This window comes from Atheta coriaria, unplaced genomic scaffold (genome assembly GCF_025399875.1).
Source record: "Atheta coriaria isolate IRGN ID8LTWV9N9 unplaced genomic scaffold, Caltech_Dcor_3.1 hic_scaffold_3_pilon, whole genome shotgun sequence".
Classification (NCBI taxonomy): Eukaryota; Metazoa; Arthropoda; class Insecta; order Coleoptera; family Staphylinidae; genus Dalotia; species Dalotia coriaria.
In genome coordinates, this window is record NW_027045445.1 from 9,463 (window position 1) to 25,367 (window position 15,905).

The window sequence follows — 15,905 nt, forward strand, 5'->3', positions numbered from 1 at the left end:
GAGTGGTAATCCTACGCAAGGTCTCCAACCACTCCTCCGGTTGGTCGCTTACGCCGGAGAAGGTGCGTACATTTCGCAGTACGTCTGGCAAACCTCCGCCGGTGGTATCTTCGATGGTTATGTCCCGAGAATGTCCTGGGTTTTCGGGGGCGTCGCAATCATTAGAACCGTGCGTAGACATAGCGTCCTCAGTGACGATCGGGAAAAACGTGGTTTCAAAACTTCTAAAAAAAACTACAAATATTGCCAAGATCACGTGTAGTTGTAGTGTCAATCCACTTTCCCTTCCTTTCCGGCGTCGATGAGCCCGGATGCAGCAGATAAATCCGGATTTTTTTCCGTTAAAAAAAAACTGATCTTACGAAAGCACATGTTTTCGTCTCTTCTTCACGGTCGGCTCCAATTTCTCGATCTGCGTTGTCTCTGCGGGATATATTCTTCTCAATTTATCCCACTTCTGATGTTAAGAAATAACTCCGCATGTGTCTAATTCAAAATCTTTATTTTATTCTCTAATTATACAATCTCTATTTGTTTCACAATCTCAACTTCTCCTTTTTTACACTGTCGTCTCTCTTCCGCGTTCTCTACTCGATCCTCCTCCTGCCTGTCTTCTCTCGCACTCCTCGAGTATCCTTCCCCCTTCACCCGCAGCGCTTGTGCGCAGTCCAGCCGACTACGCCACAAGGCCATACTTAGCAGAATTAACTTTAACAAGCGTTAAATTTACAATATAATTGTCAAGTTACGTGAAATAGCCGAAAACGCTGTACTATTTTGAAATTGCTTTAACATTATGACGTCCCAAGTTTGGCGACCAATCCAAGCGCGTTCATAGTCACGTGTTTTTTTTTTAATGTAATCAATTTTTAATTGTACATAATTAATTGAAAAAACATTTTTTTTAAATTTTGTAATATATAATTGATAATAAAGTTTTAAATAACAAAAAATAGAGAATATTTTCTTTCAAATTCCCAATTGCGATTCTGAGCGGCCAAAATAGGTTTTTTGGGGGGTACGCTTCGGCTCGTAGCTAGGGGGTGCCGATAGGCTTCGTAAGGTGATATACGCATGCGATGCTTTTGTGACTGATTTCTTCTATAAATATGATGTGCGTACTTGGCTGTTTATGATGAAATATAATTTATAATATAATTATTTTGGAATAATCATAATCAATACAATTAATATACATTTTGAAATAAAACTCAAAAATAAGGTGGTTTATTGCAGTTTTTTAAGCTTATTCTTAACGTATTTCTAATAAGCACAAATATAATTATTTTTAGCATATCTTAGATAAACGGTTATTGAATCTAATCCCAAAAAGTAAAGACCCCAAAACTTGTAAGTGTTTTTACAAATAGTTGACTTTCCATGTAGAATTAACTGGTTCGACCTAGGTGAGAATTATTAATTAGTAATTGAATATTAAAGTTACTAAATATTATGTTGTTATTAACCTTATTTGTGATATAATCTTGACAAGCCATTCGAATACGCTCTGATGTAGCCGGTGCGTGTAAACGGAAGTACTCGTTGACTCCATTTTCCTTTCGAGCTGCTTTGATTGCCTCTCGGATTGCAAAAATAACGGATGATGCCAAAAACAATGGCGGTTCTCCAATGGCTTTTGATGAATAAACCGCTCTTGGATTTGAAGAATCTTTCAAAAGCGCCACATTGAATTCTAATGGAATATCTCCAAAACTTGGAATTTTATAAGCCCCAGGGCCCTTGGATGCAAAAGTTCCATCCGGTAAGGTAACCATTTCCTCAATTACAAACAACCCGTAACCCTGCATAAATCCACCTTCTATTTGACCAATATCAATAGCAGGATTTAAACTGTTGCCCAAATCCATGACAATATCAGTTCGTAGAATCTGATGATCGCCTGTTAGGGAATCTATCTCTACCTCTGTAACAGCCGCACCAAACGAGAAATAATTAAACATTTTATCGCCTGTATTAGTAGCCCAATCCCAATTAACCGGTGGTTCTCGATGAAAACCTGTTGCCGAAAGACTGATGCGTTGATTGTAAGCTGCCATAATCCATTCCTCCCAACTGCCCTTTGGATTTTTTGCTTTAATAGGTTCTAGACGGTTATTTAATTTGATACAAGCATCTTTTACAGCCATTCCATTCAAATCAGAAGACATACTTGCGACCGTAGCTGTAGTGTTAGGAACCTTATCAGAACTTGCTTCACTGGTATGGATCTTTTCAACGGGAATGTTTAAAGCCTTGCTAGCCACTTGTATCATTTTAGTGTGAAGACCTTGACCCATTTCCACTCCACCGTGTGATAGCAGGACAGAGCCATCTTTGTAAATCAAAATTAAAGCACCAGCTTGCTGGTAGGCATCAAATCCAAAACCAATACCGTATGTGGTAGTAACAACGTCAATACCACGTTTCTTCCAACGATTTTCTTTATTAAACTTGTCAACAGCTTGCTTCCTTTGAAAGAAGTCAGAATTAACCAAAACTTCTTCGAAACATCTTCGAACGTTGCAATCAACCAGAGGTTGATTATAAATAGTTAAATCTCCTTCCTTATACAAATTAAGCCTGGCTATTTCAACATAATCTTTGTTTAAATATTCAGCTACTTCCCTAAGCATACATTCCGCAGCAAAATTGGTTTGTGGATTACCAAATCCACGGAAAGCAGTGTTTGTAGGAAGATTTGTCTTGCATACCTTGCTGATAACATTAATGTTTGCTATGTTAGTGGAGTTGGTTATATGTGCTGTGCCGTGCATTGCAACAGCAAAAGACATATCAGCTGAGTGTCCCGCATTTAGAAACAAATTAATTTTAGCGGCATGAATTTTTCCGTTGTCGTCAAACCCAAGTTTATATTTTACCAAAAATGGATTTCGTCCACCTGTAGCTCCCATATCTTCATCTCTTTCTAAAACCAATCTAACAGGACGTCTTGTTTTTCGTGCAGCTAAAGCTGCGTAGCAAGCAAATTTTCGTCCTGTGGTTTCTTTACCACCAAAGCCACCTCCAATGCGTTTGATTTTAATAACCACTTTGTTTTGTTCTACCCCTAATAATTTGGACACAGTTTCGGATAATCCGGATTGATCTTGCGAAGAAGCATAAACTTCCATCTCTTCTCCTTCTCGGGGTACTGCCAAGAAGGCATGTGGTTCCAAATAGAAGTGTTCTTGGTATCCAGTACGTGCCTCACCAACAATTACATTTTTACATTTTGGTATTACCTCTGAGACATTACCAGTATTTATTTTAGCTTCAAAAGAGTAGAAACTGTTTTCTTCAATAGCTTGATCAATAGATACAACTGGCTTGAGTTCATCATACGTCACATGCACAAGATTAACGGCTTGTTTTGCTGATAGTTGATTAGTAGCTAGAATACCACCCAGGACTTGATATTGACTTGTAACTAAATCACGACGAAGAAATTCTTCATCGCCCATCATGCCGCAGGTTTGACGATCTTTGGGGATGTCTTCAGGTAGGATAAAATCTACCACATGCGGAGCCGCAAGTGCTTTAGATAAATCAACATTTAAAATTTTTGCATAAGATTTTTTTGAAAATATCAATGCCAAGTGCAATTCTTTCTCAAAGATTGGTACGTCATCAATGTAGATTGCTTCACCCGTGGCTTGATTCAACGCATTGGTATGAACAATGGGGCGACCAATTGTATCAGTTACGTGTTCATTTTCTACAATTTGGAAGTACTGACTGCTTTTAGACGGTTTTGAAGTAAACTTATCCAATGCGCTGAGATCTTTTGGATCTATTGGTACGTTCAGTTGCTTGGATATGTTAAGATATGTTCGGAAGAAGAAACTCAATGCTAGTGATCTTCTGTACGAAACCATTCCTCCTGGAACATTATCTGATAACGGAAGATCATCCAAAAGCAATTGGTATGCATTTTCCAACATCTTTTCATCAAACTTTTGACCAATTAATTGTGTGATTTTCTTGACCGCGATGGTAGTTGGGGCCATTCCACCAAATGCAATGTTGATGTCTTCAATTTGTAGACTTTCTGAGAGAACCAAATTTAAAGCACTGTTGACAATAGCAATGTCATCATCTCTTCTCCGAGATTGTTTATGGGCATAAACGTATTGATTGCGGCGCGTGAAAGGAATCTCAATACTCTCTAAGATTTCATGTGGGTTTACAATATTTTTCCGGTACCCAGTATAAAAGTGTTCATCCATTAAAACTGTACGGTTGCCTGAGATACTGCGAAGATGTAATCGTGCCCTAATTGCCATCCAAATTGGATTTAAATCTGAGATTGGACTTCCAGTCATAATATTACCTCCAATTGAGGCTACACTTCGGATTTGTTTACCAGCAAACCAGTGTAATATTTCTACAACTGCTTGGCAAATGCGTGTTTCCCATTCTGGTCGTATTTTAATTAGAGTTTTGAAAGTAGATTCAATTTCATCCAAGGTAACCCCTGCTCCAATACGAATGGTCTCGTTGCTGACAACAATCTGATTAAGTTCCAAAACCATCGCAGGTTGTATGTAACAAGAGTAAAATTGTTGTTTGAATTTGACCTCTACCCCAACTTCTGTATTACCTCCAATTATCTTTGCGCCTGGGTTCTGCAGTAAAAGCTGTAAAAGCTCTTCCATTGATGTTGGCCTGTACCAAGTCAATTTTTCTCCTTTAAACATGACTGATGTGTTATCATAAGTGTCATTTAGTTTTAATTCTGGTGGAAAGATAGGCTCCTGGGAACTTTCATATGGTACAAATTTACTTGGTTCAAACAATTTTCCAACATCATTTTGATGTTCATGATTACCGTTTATACCATTTGTGCTTGTGGTACCATTTTGCAGTTTGCAACATTTATCACCCATCCCACATCTATTCAAACCATTAGTATTTTCTTTGGTCATAACATTGGCAGCTTGCATCACCTCCCAATCCTCAGTAAATGTTTTGTACCCTTCAATGATTGGTCTGTACCCAGTGCATCTGCAGAGATTTCCTTGGAAGGCTACTTTTAAGTCTTCCATTTTTGGCTTTCCATGATTCCTTAGAAGAGTGTACATTGACATAACAATTCCAGGTGTACAAAAACCACATTGTGAGCCATGTGCTTTAGCAATGCGTTCCTGAACTGAATGTAGCTTTGTTTTAGTTGATCCGATTCCTTCTACTGTGGTCACTGCTAATCCATGCAGTGAGCATACCGGTGCAAGGCAGGCATTCACCGGATAATGTCTTAAAAAGGCAAATTAAAACAAAGTAATACTTGTTTGCAATTAACATACCTAATTATTTGTGATTTTCGGTCGTACTTGGACACCATGACTGTGCAAGCTCCACAACCACCTTCTCCACATCCCAATTTTGTTCCACATAATGAAACTTATAATTTAATATTAAGAAAAATATTCTAATTTTGTAAGAATACTTTAAGTCAATATTTCTTTAAAAAAAATTAATTTTAGATATGACAGTATAAATAAAAGATAGTTTAAAAAAAACTAAGAAATTGTTCTTGCAGGTGTCTAGGCAGGTGTTGTAGCTGTCTCAGTCTGCTAATTCATCGAAATTGGTAAAATGTACCGTGCCGATTACAAACAAGCAAGCAAGCAAGCTAACACACAAACATACATGTGAAGCTAATATAAAGCGTGTAAAAAGGATACGCTTTGTTCTTAAATACATTAACAAAGTCCATTCTGGGTTAACATTCTCCTCAACAATCTAAAAATGAAGCGCAACATTAAGAAAATAAATCACAATAAAATTAAAAACTTACTTGTTTGCCATTAACATAAAACACCAAAACACCACTTTTATCATTATTAACCATTTTAAATGCAAAGTTCAATCTGTTGTGTGCGATGTCGAACAGTCGTTAATCAACTGAATCAGATTCAATAGAAAAGCTATATAAAGTTAACTAAGTGCGCATGAACTCTGGTATTCCACTCAAAGTTGATTCAACTTCTATCTACTAATGTTTGAGTTGCTTGATGTTACTGTAATACATACCTTGTATTTTTATGGATTGGAATTTTTGAGTTATATATGGATTAGTAATATTTGTTTTGTTTGTGTTTATCTTTCTGTGTGGTCGAATTACTTGTATAACATGATATTATGTTCAAGGTTGTAGCTCAACTCATGTACGTGACAATGCGTTTTGCACTTAAACTCCATATTATTATTATGTTCGTGGTTCGTGCATGTGGGATGAGCCTCTCCACAAATTGTGGTATTAGTACATAAGTACATATTTGATTTAATTTATGTATTTGCGTAGCAACTTGAATCAAAACATCTCACGATATTATGAGTTTTGAAATAGTGAAGCATCACTTGAGATTACTTACACTCACCCAAAACTATAATTCTATTGCTTAAAGCATTAAAACAAATATGTACAAAAAGAAATTTGTTTCATCAGAAATTTCACAACGCAGTTAAAGTGGTAGGAAACCTGTTAACGCGACCTAAACTTTATTTTCAATTTTATAAATTTGATCATATATGAAATATAATATAATATAATATAATATGTAAGTATATATACTCTATATATACTCGATGTTCCATGTTGACTTCACTGGTTCCACCTAGACAAACAAATTTGTTTTAATTAGTAATCCCCTTTTATATTTAGATTACATTACTTTTTTGGTGAGATGATCTTGACAAGCCATTCTAATACGTTCAGGAGTAGCGGGAGCTTGCATCCGGAAGTTCTCTGTGACACCTGCATCCTTGCGTGCTGCTTTGATTGCCTCCCGAATTGAAAAGAATGTTGATGTTGCTAAACACAAAGGTGGCTCCCCAGTTGTCTTTGACGAAAACACCGCTCGTGGATTAGAGGAATCTTTCAACAGCGCTACATTAAACTCAATTGGAATATCTCCAAAACATGGGATCTTATAAGCTCCAGGTCCCTTGGATAAATAAGTACCATCCTGCAAAGTGACCATTTCTTCTCTGACAAACAAGCCGTACCCTATCATAAACGCGCCCTCAATTTGGCCAATGTCAATTGCTGGATTTAAACTGTTGCCTAAATCCATGACAATATCAGTACGCAGTAGTTGATGATCACCAGTTAAGCAATCAATCTCTACTTCAGTAACAGCCGCCCCAAATGAGAAGTAATTAAACATTTTATCCCCGGTATTTGTAGTCCAATCCCAGTTAACTGGTGGTTCTCGATGAAATCCTGTTGCGGAAAGACTGATGCGTTGGTTATAAGCTGCCATAATCCACTCCTCCCAAGTGCCTTTCGGATTTTTTGCTTTAATAGGTTCTAGGCGGTTGTTAATTTTAATGCAGGCATCTCTTACAGCCATTCCATTTAAATCAGAAGACATACTTGCAACAGTGGCTGTGGTATTAGGAACTTTATCAGAACTGGCTTCAGTAGTATGTATTTTTTCAATGGGAATGTTTAGCATCTTACTAGCTACTTGTATCATTTTAGTGTGAAGTCCTTGACCCATTTCTACTCCACCGTGTGTTAACAATACAGAACCATCTTTGTAAATCAAAATTAAAGCTCCAGCTTGTTGCAATGCATCATTTCCAAAACCAATGCCGTATGTAGTAGTTGCAACATCAATACCCCGTTTCTTCCAACGATTTTCCTTATTAAATTTGTCAACAGCTTTCTTCCTGTTGTTAAAGTCAGAATTAACCAAAACTTCTTCGAAACATCTTCGAACGTTGCAATCAACCAAAGGTTGATTATAAATAGTTAAATCTCCTTCCTTATACAAATTAAGTCTGGCTATTTCAACGTAATCCTTATTTAAGTATTCAGCAACATCTCTCAGCATTGCTTCGGCTCCAAAATTAGTTTGTGCGTTGACAAACGCACGCATAGCAGTGTTTGTAGGTAGATTAGTCTTGCATACTTTACCAATTACTCTTATATTTGGTATATTTGTAGAGTTTGTAACATGAGTGATTCCAACGGAAGCTACAGCAAGAGACACATCTGCTGAATATCCAGCATTTACAAACATGTCAACTTCGGCTGCGTGGATTCTGCCATCATCATCAAAACCTAATTTGTATTTAAACATAACAGGATTGCGACCACCAGTATAACCCATATCTTCATCTCTTTCCAAGACTAATCTCACAGGACGTTTTGTTTTCTTTGCAGCCAGAGCAACATATAACGCTAATTTTCTACCGGTTGTTTCTTTACCACCAAAACCACCACCAATACGTTTCACTTTAACGATGACTTTGTTTTGATCTACACCTAATAATTTAGCAACCACTTCTGACAACCCTGTTTGATCTTGGGAACAAGCATAAATTTCCATTTCATCGGCTTCTCTGGGTATTGCCAAATATGCATGAGGTTCCAAATAAAAGTGTTCTTGGTATCCGGTTCGAGCTTCACCAGAAATAGTATTTTTACATTTTGGCATTGCATCTGTTACGTTACCAAAACATAGTTTAGCCTCTGGTGGATAGAAACAGTTTTCTTCTATGGCTTGATCCATAGTCACAACTGGTTTGAGTTCTTCATAGGTTACTTGCACCAAATTAACAGCTTGTTTTGCTGCTAGTTGATTTGTAGCTAGAATACCACCTAATACTTGATATTGACTTGTAACCAGATCACTACGAACTAATATCTCGTCTCCCATCAACCCACAAGCCTGTCGATCATCTGGAATATCTTCTGGTAAGATAAAATTCACAACATGTGGGGCCGCAAGTGCTTTAGATATATCAACATTTAGAATTCGGGCATGGGACTTTTTGGAAAAAATTAATGCCAAGTGCAGTTCTTTCTCAAAGATTGGTACGTCATCAATATAGATTGCTTCACCCGTGGCTTGATTCATAGCATTAGTATGAACAATAGGACGTCCTATTGTATCCGTGACTTGTTCTTTTTCAAAAACTTGAAAGTATTGACTGCTTTTTGGTGGCTTTGAAGTGAATTTGTTCAATGCGCTTAGATTTTTTGGATCTATTGATACGTTCAATTGCTTCGAAATGTTGAGATAAGAGCGGAAGAAGAAACTTATTGCAAGAGAACGTCTGTACGAAATCATTCCTCCCGGAACATTTTCGGGGAATGGTAGATCGTCCAACAGCAGTTGGTAGGCAGTTTCCAACATTTTCTCATCAAATTTTTGACCAATTAATTGTTTGATTTTCTTGACCGCGATGGTAGTTGGGGCCATTCCACCGAAAGCCATGTTTATATCTTCAATTTTATTATCTGGACTTTCAGAAAGAATTAAATTTAAAGCACTGTTCACAATAGCAATGTCATCATCTCTTCTACGAGATTGTTTATTAGCAAAGACATATTGGTTACGCCTGGTGAACGGTATTTCAATTGCTTCTAAGATTTCATCTGAGTTAACAATATTTTTCCTGTATCCAGTGTAGAAGTGATTATCCATCAAGACTGTGCGATTGCCTGCAATACTTCGCAGGTGTAAGCGTGCTCCAATTGCTATCCAAATTGGATTTAAATCTGAAATCGGACTTCCAGTCATGATATTACCACCAATTGTAGCTACACACCGAATTTGTTTACCAGCAAACCAATGTAACATTTCAACCACAGCATTGCAAATGCGTGTTTCCCATTCTGGGCGAGTGGCAATAAGATTTTTGAATGTGGATTCAATGACATCCAACGTAACGGCAGAACCTATACGTATGTTATCACTGTTAATCACAATCTGGTTCAATTCAACAACGGAAGTGTGTTTTATATAAACCGGATATAGTTGTGCTTTAAATTTCACTTCCACACCAACTTCTGTATTACCTCCAATTATCTTTGCACCAGGATTCTGCTGGGTAAGCTGTAAAAGCTCTTCTATTGTTTTGGGTCTGTACCAAGTAACGTTTTCTCCTTTGAACACCAACGATGTTTTATCATAAGCGTCATTAAGTTTTAATTCAGGAGGAAAAATAGGTTCTTGGGAACTGTCATACGGTACAAATGTGCTTGTTTCGAATAATTTGCCAACTTCGTCTTTAGTTTTATGCACGCCGTTTATACCATTGGTGATTGCATTACTGTTTTGCAATTTGCAACATTTATCACCCATCCCACATCCGTTCAAACCATTAGTCTTTCCATTGGTCATACCATTGGCAGCCTGCATCACCTCCCACTCCTCAGTAAATGTCTTGTAACCGTCTATGATAGGTCTGTACCCGGTACATCTGCAGAGATTTCCTTGGAAAGCCACATCAAGGTCTTCCATTTTCGGTTTTCCATGATTTCTCAAAAGAGTGTACATGGACATGACTATCCCAGGCGTACAGAAACCACATTGAGTGCCGTGTGCCTTAGCAATACGCTCCTGTACCGGGTGCAGCTTAGTTTTAGTTGAACCGATGCCTTCAACGGTAGTCACGGCTAATCCATGCATAGAACATACCGGTGCTAGGCAGGCATTCACAGGATAATGCCTATCAAATATATGAATATAATCAAAGAACCATAACATTTCCGCAATTAGAGTAGGTATACTATGCAACTTACAATACTTCTTGAGTAGTCCTGTCGAATTTGGATACCATAACTGTGCAAGCACCACAGCCACCTTCCCCACATCCTAATTTGGTTCCACATAATAATACTAATTATATATGATTAAGAAACAAGTAACAATTGTAGGTAGAATACTGAATGAATTATAAAGGATACATTTATTCCTTAAATAGACCAACAGTGTCCATTCCGGATTTACATTCTCATCAACAATCTAAAACAGTAAATTAAATGAATGTCACTTAAACTTACACCCACTTGGTGTTATAACAATAAGTGTTAGAATATAACCACCAAAATTAATAATATAATTAATAAACTGATAACTTACTCGTTTGCCATTAACGTAAAACACCAAAACTGAACTTGCATCCACTTGATCATCTTCCTTAGTTCTGGTCATATTTTATAACCATAAATAATGACATCAAAATATAAACATAAACAACCGGCAATAATAACAAGTGTAAGCAACTAGTAATATTACGTCGACACTTGCGTTACGACTGAATCAGAATTAACAGAGAAGCAAAATGAAATAACAAACTGCGCATTAATGTCGAGTAGTTAAACTCTCATCTAGAAACAGAGTGGTCCGGTAAGTCAATTATTCTTTTTAAGTAATTGCTGATCATAAAATGATGCAATTTTATCAGAATGACTTGTTTCAATTGAAGTGGTTAAAACCGAAGGTTTTTAATATATTTCAAATTGATCTCCAATGAATGATAGTGTTTGCATTTGACTTATTTGTTTACCACGTGTTTTAGTCTGGTTGGTCACGATATATGTTGATGTTACATGAGGTTAAAATCAAGGTCGTATACCGGTATATTCCATAGTGTAGCTAAATTGATATGAATTCATTTGCTAATGGTACATTTGTAGTAGTGAAGTATGTACACATATACTTTCAACAAGTGTGCCTTTATTTAACGATTATTTCGTGTTATTTATATTGAGTCAACAACACTCTCATGATAATAAAATACTTATAAATATTTTACAAATGCTCGACTTTCCAAGTTGATTTATTAACTTTCACCTAAAAATTTAAAAAATTAATATTTGTTTTTTTTATATTATGTTATCTAAATTACCTTTTTAGTAATGTGATCTTGACAAGCCATCCGAATTCGTTCCGCTGTAGCTGGCGCATGTAATCGGAAGTCCTCCACGACGTCATTTTCTTTTCGCGCTGCTTTTATTGCCTCCCGTATAGCAAAAAATACAGACGATGCTAAAATCAACGGCGGTTCCCCAATAGCTTTCGATGAATAAACTGCTTTAGGATTAGATGAATTTTTTAAAAGGGCAACGTTAAATTCTATAGGAATATCCCCAAATCCTGGTATTTTGTAAGCCCCAGGTCCTTTCGACATGAAGGTACCATTTGGAGAGACAATCATTTCCTCCATCACATACATGCCATAACCTTGCACGAAACCACCTTCTATTTGACCAACATCAATTGCTGGATTAAGACTGTTACCAACATCCATTACAATATCAGTGCGTAGAACTTGATGATCTCCTGTTAAGCAATCAATTTCTACTTCGGAGACGCATGCTCCAAAAGAAAAGTAATTGTAAAGTTTATCTCCTGTATTTGTATCCCAATTCCAGTTAACAGGAGGTTCACGATAGAAACCTGTGGCTGAAAGACTGATTCGTTGATTGTAAGCAGTAAAGATCCATTCTTCCCAAGTACCATTGGGATTTTTAGTTTTGACTGGCACTAATCGATTATTGATTATATCACACGCATTCTTAACTGCCATGCCGTTCAAATCTGAAGTCATACTAGCTGTTGAGGGACTGCTGTTTGGAACTTTGTCAGTTGCTACCTCACTAGTATGTATCTTTTCAACAGGTATCCCTAGTTCCCTGCTAACAATCTGAACCATTTTAGTGTTAAGTCCTTGTCCCATTTCAACTCCTCCATGCGTCAACAACACAGAGCCATCTTTGTAGATCAAAATCAAAGCACCAGCTTGTTGTATAAAATCAAATCCATAACCAATCCCATAAGTGCAGGTCATAACATCAATACCTCGTTTTTTCCATCGATTTTCTTGATTAAATTTCTCAATGCTTAGTTTTCTTTGATGAAAGTCTGAATGTATCAAGACTTCTTCAAAGCACCTTCGAATATTGCAATTAACAATAGGTTGATTGTAAATAGTTAGATCACCTTCATTAAACATGTTAATCCTAGCAATATCAACATAATCTTTCTTTAAAAATTCTGCTACATCTCTAAGCATACATTCCGCAGCAAAAATGCTCTGCGGATTTCCAAATCCACGGTATGAAGTATTGGTAGGTAAGTTAGTTTTACATACATAACTAAACCCACTTAAATTTTGAATGTAGATTGAGTTATTAATGTGCGAAAGAGCATGCAACATAGCCTTGTATGATTTGTCTCCGGAATATCCAGCGTTACTGTACAATTCAACTACGATAGCATGAATTCTTCCGTCATTATTAAAACCCACTTTGTATTTAAACAAAAAAGGATGACGGCCACCAGTTACACACATGTCTTCATCTCGATCCATAACCAATCTTACTGGTCTTCGTGTTTTCATAGCAGCGAGAGCCACGTAACCAGCAAACTTTCTTGGTGGTGTTTCCTTACCACCAAAAGCACCTCCAACTTGTTTTACTTTGATAGCAATCTTGTTTTGATCAATTCCTAATAACTTTGAAACACCTAGAGATACTCCATTGTGGTCCTGGGAAGTACAATAAATGTTTAATTCTTGACCTTGGGTAGGTACCACAAGAAACGCATGTGGTTCCATATAAAAATGTTCTTGGTAACCAGTTCTTGCTTCGCCAGAAATAACATGATTGCATTCAGCCATTTTACTAGCTGCATTACCATAATGAATTTTTGCTTTGAAAGAAAACGATTTTGCTTCGATTGCTTGATCAATTGTAACAATTGGTGTAAGTTCTTCGTAAATTACTTTAACAAGTCTTGCAGCTCTCTGAGCGGATTGTTGGTCAGTGGCAAGAATTGCCCCCAATACTTGATATTGGCTGGTGATTAGGTCCCGCCGAATATATTCTTCGTCTTCAAGCCATCCAGCTGCGTTACGATTCGCTGGTATATCTTTTGCTAAAATGATATCTACAACATTTGGGGACATCAGTGCTGTGGATACATCAATAGAAATAATTTTAGCATGAGACACTTTGGAATAAATCATCGCCATTTGCAATTCATTGTTATAAATTGGCATATCATCTGTGTAAACTGCTTCTCCTGTGGCTTGATTCAAAGCATTTGAGTGAACAATTGTTAGTTGCTTTGAAATGTTGAGATATGTACGGAAAAAGAAACTCATTGCTAGTGATAGTCTATAAGAGACCATTCCACCTGGAGCATTTTCGGACAGTGGCAGATCATTTAATAGTAATTGGTATGCTTTTTCCAACATTGTCTCGTCCCATTTTTGTCCAATCAATTGTTTGGTGCTTTTTGTAAGTTTGGTAATTGGAGCCATTCCACCAAAAGCTACATTAATGTCTTCAACTTTATAATCTGCTTCTTCAGAAAACAAAACATTTATGGCACCGTTAACAATAGCAATATCATCCTCTCTTCTGCGAGATTGTTTATGGGCATAAACAAATTGATTTTTAGAAGTGTAAGGTATTTCAATGGCTTCTAAGATTTCATTTGAGTTTACAATGGTTGTTCTGTACCCAGTATAGAAATTTTCATCCATCTTGACAATACGGGGACCCATGACGCTATTAAGATGCAAACGTGCTCCAATCGCCATCCAAATTGGATTTAAATCGGAGATAGGACTTCCAGTCATGATATTACCACCAAGTGACCCTACACTACGGATTTGTTTTCCAGCGAACCAATGTAACTTCTCCACTACTGTTTTGCAAATTCGAGTTTCCCATTCTGGCCGCGTTTTAATTATATCTTTGAAAGTAGATTCTATTTCATCTAAAGTTACTGCTGCTCCAATACGTATAGTCTCTCTTCCAACATCAATTTGAGTGAGTTCTTTTACCAATGTTGGTTGGATGAATGTAGCATACAATTGACCTTTAAACTTTACTTCAACACCAACTTCAGTATTTCCAACAATTATTTTAGCGCCAGGATACTTTTCAACTAACAAAAGTAGTTTTTCTAATGTAGTAGGTCTGAACCAAGAAACATTATCTCCTCTAAACACTAATGATTGGGTATCGTACGCATCAGATAATTTTAGTTCTGGTGGAAAAATTGGTTCTTGAGATCTGTCATACGGTATAAATTTACTTGATTCGAACATTTTATCGCTTTCTACTCCATTGGTATCATTTAACATTTTACAACATTTATCACCCATAGCACAACCATTTTGCTTATCAACCCCACTAATCTTACCGTTGATTCCATTAGAAACATGCACCTGTTCCCAATCTTCAGTAAATGTTTTGTAGCCTTCTATAATAGGTCTGTACCCGGTGCATCTGCAAAGATTTCCTTGGAAGGCCACGTTCATGTCTTCCATCATAGGTCTCTCATGGTTTCTTATCAGAGTATACATAGACATGACAATACCAGGGGTACAAAAACCACATTGGGAACCATGTGCCTTTGCAATACGTTCCTGTACCGGATGTAACTTAGTAATGGTAGATCCTATTCCTTCTACTGTCGTCACAGCTAACCCATGCATAGAGCATACTGGCGCCAAACATGCGTTTACCGGATAATGTCTGTTAAAGCGAAAAAGAATAACTAATACTCAAAAATTTTTAAGATTTTAAATTATCTTACTTGACTTTTAGAGCGTTCCGGTCGTACTTGGATATCATAACTGTGCATGCTCCGCAGCCTCCTTCTCCACATCCTAATTTTGTACCACATAATGATACTAATTATCAAATATTAAGAAAATTATAATTGCATTAATGATTGTTATTTGAGATGGTTAATTTTATAAAAGGATACATTTGTTTCTGAGGTACATTAACAACGTCCACTCCGGGTTAACATTTTTTTCAACAATCTAAAATATTTTTTGTTCACAAGTTATTTTTTAAGTTATTATTTTTGAATTTAAAGTATATTGCTTACTTTCTTCCCATTTACATAAAACACCAGATCTACTTTTTCTTCGTCTTGTCTCATATTACATTAAGTTCTTCTACACATCTATAGATACATCGAAAATTAGAGCTGTATTCAGAGCCAATTCTTAATTCGGGTATATATAGGAACTAACATTTATGACCATCACGGGTTCCAAAATGATATAATTCCACATGATTTATAGTTTGTTTGAAAGCTCTTAAACAAATTTTACTGTACAGTTTGCAAAGGCTGAAC

General features: G+C 36.7%; 3 protein-coding genes across 4 annotated transcripts; all 3 read right to left on the reverse strand.

The window, feature by feature from the left end:
* Positions 1-1,205: 1,205 nt before the first annotated feature.
* Positions 1,206-6,190, reverse strand: LOC135803817 (xanthine dehydrogenase-like). The gene is made up of 6 exons (XM_065317516.1): positions 6,034-6,190; positions 5,798-5,904; positions 5,685-5,742; positions 5,304-5,400; positions 1,467-5,253; positions 1,206-1,402 (listed from the first exon to the last, which is right to left on the reverse strand). Exons 2-6 carry the CDS (start codon positions 5,849-5,851, stop codon positions 1,361-1,363), a joined length of 4,038 nt encoding a protein of 1,345 aa, XP_065173588.1. The 5' UTR covers positions 5,852-5,904; positions 6,034-6,190; the 3' UTR covers positions 1,206-1,360.
* A 274-nt stretch (positions 6,191-6,464) lies between these two features.
* LOC135804005 (xanthine dehydrogenase-like) lies at positions 6,465-11,093 on the reverse strand. Its single transcript, XM_065317757.1, has 5 exons — positions 10,881-11,093; positions 10,706-10,763; positions 10,541-10,637; positions 6,675-10,467; positions 6,465-6,617 (listed from the first exon to the last, which is right to left on the reverse strand). The coding sequence occupies exons 1-5, from the start codon at positions 10,950-10,952 to the stop codon at positions 6,576-6,578; spliced, it is 4,062 nt and encodes a 1,353-aa protein (XP_065173829.1). The 5' UTR covers positions 10,953-11,093; the 3' UTR covers positions 6,465-6,575.
* A 364-nt stretch (positions 11,094-11,457) lies between these two features.
* On the reverse strand, positions 11,458-15,779 carry LOC135804008 (xanthine dehydrogenase-like). 2 transcript variants are annotated; one of them, XM_065317760.1, is made up of 6 exons: positions 15,654-15,779; positions 15,528-15,585; positions 15,354-15,450; positions 14,958-15,292; positions 11,650-13,691; positions 11,458-11,594 (listed from the first exon to the last, which is right to left on the reverse strand). In XM_065317760.1, exons 1-6 carry the CDS (start codon positions 15,705-15,707, stop codon positions 11,553-11,555), a joined length of 2,628 nt encoding a protein of 875 aa, XP_065173832.1. In that variant the 5' UTR covers positions 15,708-15,779; the 3' UTR covers positions 11,458-11,552. The 2 variants fall into 2 exon arrangements, with proteins under 2 accessions (XP_065173832.1, XP_065173831.1); XM_065317759.1 differs by having other exon boundaries at positions 11,650-15,292.
* Positions 15,780-15,905: the final 126 nt, after the last annotated feature.

Coding starts and splice junctions, on each gene's coding strand:
- LOC135803817 (XM_065317516.1), bottom strand. CDS start 5,851: ATGGTTAATAATGATAAAAGTGGTGTTTTGGTGTTTTATGTTAATGGC. Junction 5,254..5,303: donor CGAAAATCACAAATAATTAG/GTATGTTAATTG, acceptor TGCCTTTTTAAG/ACATTATCCGGTGAATGCCT. Junction 1,403..1,466: donor AAGATTATATCACAAATAAG/GTTAATAACAAC, acceptor ATTCTCACCTAG/GTCGAACCAGTTAATTCTAC.
- LOC135804008 (XM_065317759.1), bottom strand. CDS start 15,707: ATGAGACAAGACGAAGAAAAAGTAGATCTGGTGTTTTATGTAAATGGG. Junction 15,586..15,653: donor TTTATGTAAATGGGAAGAAA/GTAAGCAATATA, acceptor AAAATATTTTAG/ATTGTTGAAAAAAATGTTAA. Junction 15,451..15,527: donor AATGTACCTCAGAAACAAAT/GTATCCTTTTAT, acceptor TTTGATAATTAG/TATCATTATGTGGTACAAAA.
- LOC135804005 (XM_065317757.1), bottom strand. CDS start 10,952: ATGACCAGAACTAAGGAAGATGATCAAGTGGATGCAAGTTCAGTTTTG. Junction 10,764..10,880: donor TTTACGTTAATGGCAAACGA/GTAAGTTATCAG, acceptor TTACTGTTTTAG/ATTGTTGATGAGAATGTAAA. Junction 6,618..6,674: donor AAGATCATCTCACCAAAAAA/GTAATGTAATCT, acceptor TTGTTTGTCTAG/GTGGAACCAGTGAAGTCAAC.